Here is a 12,490-nt window from a genome sequence, read left to right as displayed (position 1 = left end):
GGAGGCCTGGGTCAAGTTTTAAAGTGTTACTTTAGTGGGGGGCACAATGAGTGGTGGTGCTGCAGGTCCACATGTAGCATTTAATTTACAGGCCCTGTGTAGCATGTAGTACAATATACTAGAGATATATAAGTAAATTAAATGTGCCAACCAGGTGTAGGCCAATTTTATCAGGTTTTAGGGAGAGAGACTTAGGGGCTCATTTACAAACCCCTTGCCCTCCAAAACATAATTTTTCTTTAGGATACAGCAGCGCAGAACAGTCCCTCACCATGAGCCGTACTTACAAACTAGCACAATGGGACCATTTTGCCAGTTTGTAAACCCTTGTGCGACACTATACCTGTGCCAAGTATTATGTATGCAAGGAAGGCGTTCTCCCACAAGGAGGCCCATAGGAACGGTGCAGTGAAATCTACAAGATTTCACTGTCTCATTCTAGCATAATTTTTTAACGCCTACTCGGGGAAGGAGTTAAAGTGATGCTATACTTTGTTCTATGGGCGTCCCCATGCTTTGCTGGACTAGCACCAAAAAAAATTTCGCTTGCCCAGCAAAGCGCCACAACTGCATCAGAAAATTCTGACACAGCTGTGCTAACAGTGTCATGGTGCACTGTACTGTAAATACATTGCTACAATGGTGTTGTTAGGGGGGCACAGGGCGGCGCAAGCAAACTGGTGCATTGTGAGCGATGTGCCCGTTTCTTGTAAAGGATTCCCTAAGCACTTTACCACTGCTTAGCAGTGTTAAAGTGTACTGAGTCCTAATGCCTTCAGAAAGAAATTCAGCAAAGCAGAAGGGTGAACGCAAAAGGTTTGGGGTTGACCCTGCAGAGAGGGGCAGGTCCAACAATACGGGAGTACCCTATGGCACTCACTAATGTCCTCTGACATCAGACACTACAATCCAGTTTAAAGTAGGCCCTCTACCTACAACAAACTAGGATACAGATGTCTGGCAGGACAAAGGTAGCATCCTACAGCACACAGACATAGAATACACAAGAATTATCCTACAATCCTGTTTTCTCACTTTCAAGTGCACCAAAGTGCTTAAACAGACCTCTTGGACAGAGGGTTAACTGGGTACCCACAACTTCTACTCTGACGATTTTGAAGAGCTTGGAGGAGTCATCCCTGCTCATTCAAGGCCAACTTATTGTGTAGCTCCTGCAAGGGATTTTACACCTTGTTCACATCTCATTCAGGGTTGAGGACAGGCTGGTAGCTGGCAGAAGCTAATGCTAGCTAGCCTTCTGAAAGCCCAGGCGTAAAGTATAACTTTCTAAACATTTATTTTCATTGATATTTATTAAATATCTGACTTCATGATTGAATTGGATTTTAATAACTATTAAAAAAAATGGTGATGCCATTATTTCCCGAATTAGTATTTTAATGTGCACTCTGGTTTCTACATAGGAAATCTAGGCCTGCTACAGTGAAAATAGCTTTTTGGATCACTGTAAGGACCTAAAAAGTAATTTTCTACCTGCCTCACTTTTAAAAAACATGCACCCTGCCTTGTGGCTACAAAGCTTAATAGAGATGACTTACTGATATTCAAAAGGGATATCTTTATCTGTCAAAAAGTTAGTTTGACAGGTCACAGTGAAGCTGTTACTCTGCAGCTGTCAGACTACACAGGGTAGGCCTTTAGCCATGTTTACACTGCTACTGTAGTGGAGTGGCTAGGCCACATACTAGGGACTTCAAGGCAAGTTAAATGTGCCATTCAAGAATAAGCCAATTTAACCATGTTTCATGATTGAGCACAGACACCTTTTTCCTGGTAAGCACTGGTTAAGTGCACAGAGCTCTAAGGCCAGCAAGTACAGTGACCAATCTGGGGTGACCATGCAGAAATGGCAAATTTCTTACATCCCCATGAGTCTGTGCTTGATGTTTTGACAGCATTTATGGCGATAGACAGTTTGCCACACTTTTGTAAGAATGTTAGCCAGGACTGAATCCCCTCCACTGTGGGGACCGGACCACAGCCCCGTGTCTTAGAATATCTAGAACACCAAAAGAAAAATGTGTGTGAGATCTGAGGCCCAAGTGAAAACTCAGAACTCTATGACATATCATTGACCTCTCCAAAACTCTCCAAAACCAAATAGTAGGAATCACATTTTATTCTCTAAATAGAGGCTTGCGCTGGGTGGATACCAGGAGTGAGGCAAACTCATAAGTAATAGGCTTTTCATTACAAGCTTCCTGCCCTCCATTTTTCAAATATTTTTCCAAGTTGAGAGGCAAATTGCCTTTGGCATATGAACTTTAGTGTAAGGCATGAAGACTTTTAGGCCAGGTTCACTCTAAAAGACAAGCCAAGGAAATCATACTGCCAAAAGAGATGGCCAGTTGAATCTCAATTCGTCTCCTGATTATCAGCAAGTCTTTACTGTCTATTGGAACTATGCCAATTATCACCCCACAAACAATGAAAGAGCCACATTAGCAGGCATGTAGAATAGACTGAGAATGCTCCAGTTCTGATGGGGCAATAAGACATAGTACTATGGGTATTTCATGTTGGTTTATTGTCATGGTTTAGGACTACTTACAGGAAGGCACCCTCAAAAAAATGAATGCCACCAAACACACACAAAGACACACACACACACACAAACACATGTACCTACACACTTGAACAGGTCAGTGCCAATAATGACACAGGAAGGGTTTAATGTATGAGGGAATAAAAGGCTACCTCTGGCTATGTTGTTGCAACCAATGAGATACAAGGATTGCAGGGTTAGCAAGACTGCTATGTGCAAGGATGAGTGGTGGAGAGATGCTTTGTGCTAGGAGGAAAACCAAATAAGGAGCAACCAGCTGCAGTGATCCCATTGTTAAAGAGAGGTGTACCTACCAGGAAGCAGTACTCTTACTACTGCGATATCTATGCTTTTTATTTGATTTGCATGAGAATGCAACAATGCAAGATGTGCTTATGCCTTTAACATGTACCATGTGAACCCTATGATAATCGTAGCTATACATGTAGAGTGTAGTGAGCCTCTGCTGTTGCCAGATTCTTTATGAAACTGATGGGTGTGGCCAGCCTATTTTACTTAACAGTCTTTCACAGAACAGAACAGGGGACTGAATAACAGTTTCAGCAGAAGGACGTCAACAAACCCCTGGTACATGCCTGTGACTCAGTGTCAAGTGGAGAACAGACAGTAAGAATGTTTCTTCATGGAGACTCTACCCTCAAGAACATGCTGACATTGTTTGACGAGTGTAACTTTGCATGATAAGCACTATCACTGGACTGAAGTGCTCAAGATCAGATATTCTTGTCTTGTGACATCTAGATGTTGTCATGGATAACATGACCCCAGAATGTCCCAAACACAGCTCAAGGATAAAGAGTTGGTCACAATAGCCCTTCTGCACCCCAGTAACGAAAAAGCTTTGCCACCACCATTGCTGTTGATGGCCCAAGGTCTTCCACTATCAGTCCATCCTTCTCGAGGTGCCAGACAAGATGCCACTTGGAACCTTTTACTTCAGGCTCTGGACAATAACAATGTGCTCAGTAAGATATATCAGAGGCAGGTACTGAGGAATTTGTTGAGTACACAGAGGAAGTGAAGAGTTAGTGCACTAAAAAACAGCCAAAGAATAGAGTATCATCACTGCTAACAACATTTGTCACACAAACACTGGTCATTTTAGGAGGAGAAAGTTATTGTAGAGCATGACGTTTCTACAGATGTGAGAGACGTCAAATAAAACCAAAAAGCATACAGTTGTTAAAGAACCTTCTTTTAACCCTTTCCTTTTTCTATTTCTAGGTAATATGGTAATCTGTTTCCTTGTTTTACCCGACCCGCACGTGATTCTAATTACAGAGTAAATGTGAAGTGAATGAGCAGGTGCTAGAAGGCATGAGATTGTGGGTGCCTGCATGTGGGTTAGAAGTGAATAATAGTATGTTCCACCTGTAAGCCTGGGGGTATCATCAACCTAGAATTCAGTCAGGTAGGTGACTGACTCAGGAGTCACTATGGAACACAATTAACCTGCCAGAACATTTTGGCCAAAATATCAACTACTGCTATGCCTTGAAAGTAAGTATAAATAGATGAGTTACATTTATTATTTATAACTCCACATCTGCATACCTTGAATTGTGTATAAACACACACACATATATATATATATATATTTTTTTTTTCAAGGTGGTATTTGTGTAGGAATCACCTTTGACCAGGGTAATATATTAACAAGTTCATTAAAGGTCATGATTTGTAACTGCAGAATTGTTTTCTAACAAGTACTAAAGGAGGAAGACATTTTTATGTGAGGTAATTAGTTCTTGCACCAACATTAATGAGTGCCTATAAGTGTGGGAAAGGCCACATTGTTGATGTTCATTTAATTTGAATTGCATTTTTCTGGTTTCCTCTCTCGGGCCCCCCAGGGAACTATACTTTGTTACTTACAAATGCAGAGAAATATACTTCTGTTTGTCAAATTTACATTTGTGAAATTCAGAAGGAAAACAGACTATGTGAATTATCTGTTAGATCTGCAGTTTCAGACTATTTTTCATGCACGGATTGGACTGAAAACTTTTTTGTGCATTAGGCCCATTGTTTTTAATAGCTGCACGCACATGAAGATTTAATATTTTTTAAATGTTTATAGTGCATTTCAGTAAAAAAAACAATTTCTGATGTATGTGTTCAATCTTTTCAGAACTGAAAACCTTCCTACATTGTCAAATGTTTCACCAGTGTAAACCGTCTGTTTGTGGCATCCTACTGCACCAATAAGTCTGTTTTTACAACCACAGGACCCAAATTGTGTTAGTCTTGATCATATTAAAGTGAATATAACAGGTAACATGCATTGCTAGGTCAAGGTGCATGCAAAAAGTATGTTCCTAATGACAGGAAACACAGTCTAAGTGTTGATTATGATGAACCCTAGTCTGTGCCAATTACTCTTTTGGATATAAAGTGCTTCATCTACTTGTTCTTCCTAGTCTTGTATTACTTCTTCTTTCCATCTTCTTAGTCCTATTTTTGTCCTTATTATTGTTATTGTTACTCATTAATTATTAGTCGTAGTAGTGACACAATTAGTAGTAGTATTAATAATAGTAGTAAAATTATCATTAAAGTTCAGTTCCAGGAAAATGCATTTCAATAAGCAGAGTACAATTACTACAAAATAAGAAATTGTGCATTATACCTATATCCACCAATAACAATGACACATTTCGAACAAAACTTTCACACAGATGGATACATTCATTGTAATATTTATTGTGTTTTATGGTAATGATGATGTAACAAGTATGTTTGTGGTCAAGGTAGTTTATGCATTTTGTAATTAATCCAATTTATGTAAGAAATGTAACCTTTGTTAATTTCTGTAGAGGTTTACTTGTAAACCATGATTATAATTAATATAATAATTATAATGAATAGTGAAATGTTAGTTTGTAAACTGTAAGCATGCTTATGTTTCTGCTATAATACCATTCTATTAACATAGAACATTCAAACCTTAAGAAAATGGCAAAATAAATCCAGTTCTTGGAAACAATTTCATGTACCTGGCTTAACAGAGACTTGATGACAACATTACTTGATATTAGTTAACCATCTTTTTATTGATATAATTAGGGATGTGTGCATTACAACAAAACTTCAGATAGTTTAAAATGAAGTATCTCTCAAACTAATACCATTTCAACATAAAAATTAGAACAAGCAGTAGCCACTCTCCTCCTAAGTCCTAAAACACAAGGTACTGCGATATCTCCGATATCAATTTTGCATTCTATTGACTCATTAACAAAAACACATTTGAAAACAGTGATTTGCTTATTTCAACTAGTCAAATATAATATTAGTTTAAATATAAAATATATATTTTTATGGAGGACAGTTACTTTTCATTTCCTTGCGTTTTTCTTTTTATTTGTACTATGCTTGTGTGGTCAATGCATTCATAGTTGGGTATTTCTGAAACGGTTTCAACATTAAAGTTCCATTGTACTTGAAATCCTTGTAAGAATTCATTACTCAGGATTTTGATTGTTAAAGGACATCTCTTCATGGATGGGACTATGGGCCACCTAGGCAGTAACCCATTCTTATTTTTCAAGGTGTGCTTAAATTCAAAAACACACCTGATTGCTTGCGATTGGAACCCTGGCATGCTTCCCCTTTTCTGATGGCATTAACAAATATGCTTTGACAAACCCAATGCAGCTGGCATACACTGTATTGATGTAACATCAGCTCTTGCAACAAATAGAATTGTCCATGGCCAGACACTACAAAGAAATGTTTGCCTTAGATACACACAGTAGTAAAGGGATGAAACCATTATTCTATGTATGTGACATTGTGAAATAGAAAATGACTATGTAGGAACTACATTTCCGCAACTCCAACGTCACAATGAAAAGTGTAACCATCTGGGATATGCTGTGGTCCTGTATTGATCTCATTAGTGCTTGCAACAGACAACTATAGATGTCTGTAACTTGACACTAAAAATATCCTTTTTCTGTTTTTTTCCATATAGATGTAACAACGTAGATGTGGTGATGGCTTTCCTTGTCTAGGTTTGAGAAAGCCTTTACATACAGTTTTCCTCTGTATATATTTTAAACTGCAGGGATAATGCTTATTTCAACCATAGGCTATTATGTTTACATTAGAGGTGAGAATTTGATGTGGCCATCGTAAAGTACTAGATTACTCCATGTCACAAGGGGCACTTTATTATAGTTCTTGACTTTGCTTTTGAAATCATTGTTTACAGGTGTGTTAGTCCCTTTGGCTTAGTTGAATTGACTTAGGATAGAACACCTAGAATGCAACTGACTGTTAAAGGAAATCTAAGCACTAGAAAATGGTGTCACTGATTACATGGAGTCATTAGGTGGCCTTAGGATAAGGTTCAATTCTGTGTTTCAAAACAGAAAGAGTGTTGATGTTAGTAACAACAGAAGCAGTGACATAGGAGTCACATAAAGCGGTGACTATAAGGTTACCAGATAATTTCATGTCAGTGAGAAGCCATGCTTTCAGACGTTGGCTTTCATTTAGAAAAGTAGTGCATTCTGGAAATTTTGGACTGGTTCAGTATAGTTGTACTAATTGAACACAGTCAAATGAAAAAAAGTGATTTTTAAATTCCAGAGCTGAAGTATCTCCGAATAGAATCATCTTGTTCCTGTACCCATTTGAAAGTGTGTGGTACAGTGGTTTCAGTCCTGCCGATCACGTTTTAATGCACAGTGGAGCAGTCAAAATAGATAATTTTTTTATTTTGCAAAAGTGTATTCTAAACATATTTCAAAGAGTAAACATAAACATACTTTCTATAACAGTATTTACTGAGTGAAATACTGACATTTGTGATTGTATTAATAGCAACAGAGATAAGCTTAATGATGTAAATTTCTGTAACATGTACACCGCACATACTACATTCATTATTTTAGCACATATCAGCTTAAAGCTAAATACATTTACTACAGTTTCTACAATATTTTTCTATATCTGTAATACTTACAAATGAACTGCAAGCCATATTACAGAAACATATTTAGGAAAGTTATAGTTTCCTTCTAAACATACACTTACAATCTTCCTCTACATTATCCTTCTTTGGTACGCTTGGACAAAAGGCTTTATAGAATGTTTATATACTTTTTTGAGAAATTCTGGGCACAACAGACTCATCATTTTTTTAAAGTTAATCTTGTAGTTGTTCTGCTCACATGCTTGAAAACAGAGGGTCTGATTTAGAGTTTGGCGGATGGGATATATTCTGTCACAAACGTGATGGATATCCCGTCTGCTGTATTACGATTCCCATAGGATATAATGGGATAGTAATACTGCGTACGGCATATCCATCATGTTTGTGAAAAAGTAACCTCATCCGCCAAACTCTAAATGCCAGCTCTAAATCAGGCCCAAAGTAAGTAAAATGCTGAAATGAGAATGTAACCTCAGATGACACAAAAAGGTAAAATCATATTGAGCTTCAAAGAAAACCACATAGAAGAACGAGAACTGTGAGAGGTATGAAAATTGTACGTTTTTATCAGATGAGACCTTTGCTGCTTCCACAATTAAATGGGAAGATTTTCTGACAAGCCAGACCCTCTACAGGGTGAGTTGGACTGAGGTCATGCCAGGCATGTATAGTTCAGTGACATCTATCTCCCTATCTATTGCTCTCTCTTCCATTTTTTTCTTTTTATTGGTGAACACTTCTTAGGTTTTTTCTGTGACTATCACAACGATACACTAATCCCTAATGTTAAGATCCAATTTATATTAGGACCTTATTAATTGAGCCTGTCCCAATGGTGTTGTACCACGATGTTGCAGTCAAAATGGCCTACAGATATTTCACCATAATGTTGATTCAGGAAACATCATCCTCACATGGTTAATACTAGTAAATCAATACTTATCTTGGTGTTATTTTCAGCAGTCAATATTATGGTTATGTTATAATTTTAGGTCAACATTTCAGGAGTTGATAATCTGACATCCAATGGTCCGAATGTGCTCTTAATTGTGCCTGCTGAGATAACTTCAACAAACATGGCAATGGATAGAATGCATGAATTCATTTCAGGCACTGGGATTGGCTAGGCACTGCATTTGAGTCTATTGTTTTTCACCCACTATGCCACTCTAGTCAAGGGCCTGCCATATGCAAATCTTTACTGACCCGGCTTCTCATGGGAACAGTCTGTCCCGAACTGCCAGATGAGGCCCCCTCCAGAAGGAACTACAATCAACCCCAGACCAGTTTCACCCTATATGGGTCCTATCAGTAGAGTGGAGTTTGAGTCATATGGCAGAGTGAGCACTGGACACACGTCTGGGCACACCCATCACACTTAGGGTGTCAACTGCAAAAAATAAACAAGGTGATGATGGAATGCTTTAATTAATCACAGCCACTGGCAATCACTTGAGCTTGCAATCTACTCTTTCATTTTCTACCCACCATGCCACTCTACACAAAGGCCTGCCTTAGGCAATCTGTGCGAACCTTGCTCCTCATGGGCACAGTCAGTCTCAAACTGCTAGAAGCAGCCCCATCCTGAAGGGACCACAAGCAATCCCAGACTGATTATGCTGTAGTTGGAGCTCATCAGTGGAGTGGAGCTTCAGTTCTATGGCACAGTGAGCATGGGACCCACATGTTGGCATACCCATCGCACTTGAGGCATCAACTGCAACAAGGTGATGGATTGAGAGATAATGTGAGAACTGAACATTGATATCTTGGGCTATATCTCTAGCATTGCAGATCCAACGAAATTGTGAAACCAGATTTAGAATATTTCATTTTATATACTGACTAAGAAGCATTACAATTGCTTCAATTAAACACAGTCTCTGTGTGTCTTTCAAAAGTACATATAATGAAATCCCAATAAAATATGTGTTGTATATCTATGAAGGGCATAAATGCATGATTGAGTGTTTGCCATTCGCCATGCTTGTCCAAATGATGATCCATGAAGATCGAAAATATGTAAGATTTTTAGTGTGATCACTATACAAATTATACCTAATAGCTTTAATTACGTAAATATATTTATCGCATGGAAATGTGATGAAAATCTGACATAGCTCCCTTCCTCGCAGACCGATAGTAGACACATATGGGAGTGTAAATAGTGAAAGTAAGTGTTCGATTGCAAATAATTGCTTCCCACAAACAAGTCTGAATGCCATTTTAATCAGTGTCTGTTTAGGTCAAGCCAAACAACCAGTTAAGGGTACCAGATCACTTGCCGTAACAAATGATGCCAAATGCCATTGTAGAATACCTTGTTTACAACTTTGACTAGCGCAGCAAAATAGTCCTGGAAAAGTTCAAGTATGGGAATTGAGTAATATGGAATGTTGTATATGAGGGACCTAAGCACTCCACTTAAAAAGATGCAACATGACCAGCAGTGACGGACAGGCCTTTTATTTCACTGGGCATTTCCCTGTTGCTGTGATACCATGAAAGCTGGTTCTGAAAGCCTAGAGCTTCCCCTTGTACCTCTGTCACCTTATCCAACTCCCCAAGGTAAATGTAGGCCTGAGCAGAACTTGCAGAGTTCTTCTATGCAGAACTCTGAGAAGTGCTGAAAAAACTCCGCCCCACAATGCATAGTTCCGCGAGTGGCATAGTGCAGTAAGTCATGTTGCTCACGCTGATTTTTAGCACTGGGGGTTGGTCCTGCGCTGTAAAATCGGCATGAACGGCTCAGTGTGCAGTGCAAGAGGGTGCTGCTTCTTTCTGTTGCTCAAGTAGATTTTCTCCTCGAACTGCAGCTTTCTCAATGTGAAAGGTAGCGACCTGTTGCAACCACCCGCGTTGAGAAATCTTGCCCAGAGGTGCTCTAGCGTTTGATTTTTCCCACTTACCAACTTAACATTGGCGAGCCGAGAGAGAGGAAAAACTCTGCTCCATGCCGCTTCACGGAGTTTTTTCAGGACTCTGTGCTCCAAATGAAGAGCAGAGTGGGAAAAACTCAGCAAACTCCGCCGGCGGAGTGGAATTCATCGCCCACCCCTAGTTAAATGCAGCAGGCATGGGAGGGATGGAGAGAGAGAGAGGAGGGTAAGTGAGGGGAGATGAAGGGAGTGAGTATCGTTTGAGCTTTTTTGCCAGAGCTGGTTTGGGTTCCCCAGTCCATTCCTGATGACCAAATGGTATGTTCCATCATTAAATTTTCTTTACAAGGGAAACCATTTAGTGCTTTTATTTTACATTGTTAATGTCTGCCATTTGTCACTAGGGATTAATAGTTGCCATCTTTGCAGCACAGCTGCATGTGCAGACTCTCTTTATCCTGCATACACACAGGTCTGCAGCCATGATTAGCAACAGTACTTCTGGACACCATTCTTGCTATAAGCAGGAGTGTGTCTGCAGCACACTGAAGAGTCGGCCATGATGACACCACAGAGAAGGGCTTAAGGCTGCATAAATGCCAGAGTGCATTCTCTCGAGAAGCCGTGGATGACTCACAGACTTTAGATATCCACAATGCATCACTGCCTAGTAAAAGCAATAAACATTGATTCAGGCAAACAAATGAAAAAAGAAGTGATCCAGGCAAAAACACTGAATGACAAAATAAAAAATGACAGTAGTACATCCTCTTTGAATGTATTCTATACCCTGCCTTAGGTTTAGTTGCGTTGAGGCACAGTCACCGAAAGGGTTGGAGGACATCATTTGTTGTTAGTGGACAATAACTCAATAAATCCGTAAGACTAATGCTTTGTCTCATCTGAGGTGACATCTTGATTTTGGTTTATGTTACGGTGTTAGTTGACATCTGTTTTTACTAAGGAGCAGATCACTAGTAAACACACTGTTGTGATGCCCAAGTGTTCGAGGTTTTGCATGTGGTGTGCTGTTAGGGTTTGCAAACTTTTTTCTGCTTGAAGAACAGTATTAAATTATAGATTTTGATATATGTATTTGATTATCAAATAGTCTAAGAATTATTTATGTAAATTGTTGTTTTAAATAATTTTCAGAGATTATATTATGTCTTTTCACATATGGAAGAGGTTTTTTCCTAATACACTCATGAGTGTAAAGTGCAGCGAGCAACAATAAATAGGATTCAGAACTAATCTCTCTATAAAATTATCTAATTTGGACTTTGAATATTTTGATAAGACAAGTGTCAGTTGAAAAGCTGAGAAATATGGTATGTTAAAGCAAAAAATGATAAGATTGTTAACATTGTTTGAGGATTTGAGTAAGTCCATTTTGCACTTCTTCATGCAGGAGGTGGTTGACACATGCTGATGAAGGTTACTCAGACACCCAGCTGCTTGTGCAACTTACTGAGGGCATCACTGACTATATCCAGCTCATGGCGGAGGTCGCATACCACACTAGTGATGCTCTTGGTGTCCTTGAGGATCTGCACACTCTGTGTGTAGGGGTTGTACTTCAAGCCAAAGGGACGCTGGATTGTAGTTGCAAATTCTCTGTTTAGGAAAAAAATAAGAAACATTTAGTTGATGGTTGTCTACTACAGCACCTGCACCCTGTTTCGGAATAAGATCAATCATTTGCATCGGAGCCACATAGGTATCCCTTCTGCAATGCTTTGACAGGGAAGGTAGAGCTGTTATGCCCTCCTATTTAACTGAGATGCTCTTCATCCAATTAATAGTGTGTGTTCGTACCAACAACTGTTAAAAATAGAATGTCAGATGAGCATAAACATTGATTTTTTCAAATGTATTTATTTGTTTAAATAGCTTTCATAAAGTATAGACCAGGCTTCATGGCTTCATGGCCATCAGAGCACTGTGCATATGTCTGATAGAATACAGAATAGGTTGTAAGAACAGAGGCCTGCACTCAGAATTGTCTTTATAGCATAAAGACCAACTCCAACGCCATCATGATAAAACAAGGGAGACAACAAAATCTTTTGTCAAAAAAGT

The 12,490-nt window shown here is 39.0% G+C and overlaps 1 protein-coding gene across 2 annotated transcripts in view; it reads right to left on the bottom strand.

Annotated features, from left to right (window-relative positions):
• Nucleotides 1-5,615: 5,615 nt before the first annotated feature.
• TPH1 (tryptophan hydroxylase 1) overlaps nucleotides 5,616-12,490 on the bottom strand; it is a 159,947-nt gene continuing 153,072 nt past the window's right edge. For both annotated transcript variants that reach the window (XM_069223755.1, XM_069223757.1), the window contains one exon: nucleotides 5,616-12,025. In XM_069223755.1, coding sequence (XP_069079856.1) covers nucleotides 11,851-12,025 — 175 coding nt within the window. In that variant the 3' untranslated portion in view covers nucleotides 5,616-11,850. The remainder of the gene's footprint in view (nucleotides 12,026-12,490) is intronic.

The sequence above is a fragment of the Pleurodeles waltl genome, chromosome 3_1 (assembly GCF_031143425.1).
Source record: "Pleurodeles waltl isolate 20211129_DDA chromosome 3_1, aPleWal1.hap1.20221129, whole genome shotgun sequence".
Lineage (NCBI taxonomy): Eukaryota > Metazoa > Chordata > Amphibia > Caudata > Salamandridae > Pleurodeles > Pleurodeles waltl.
This window is presented reverse-complemented; position numbering and strand designations above follow the sequence as displayed.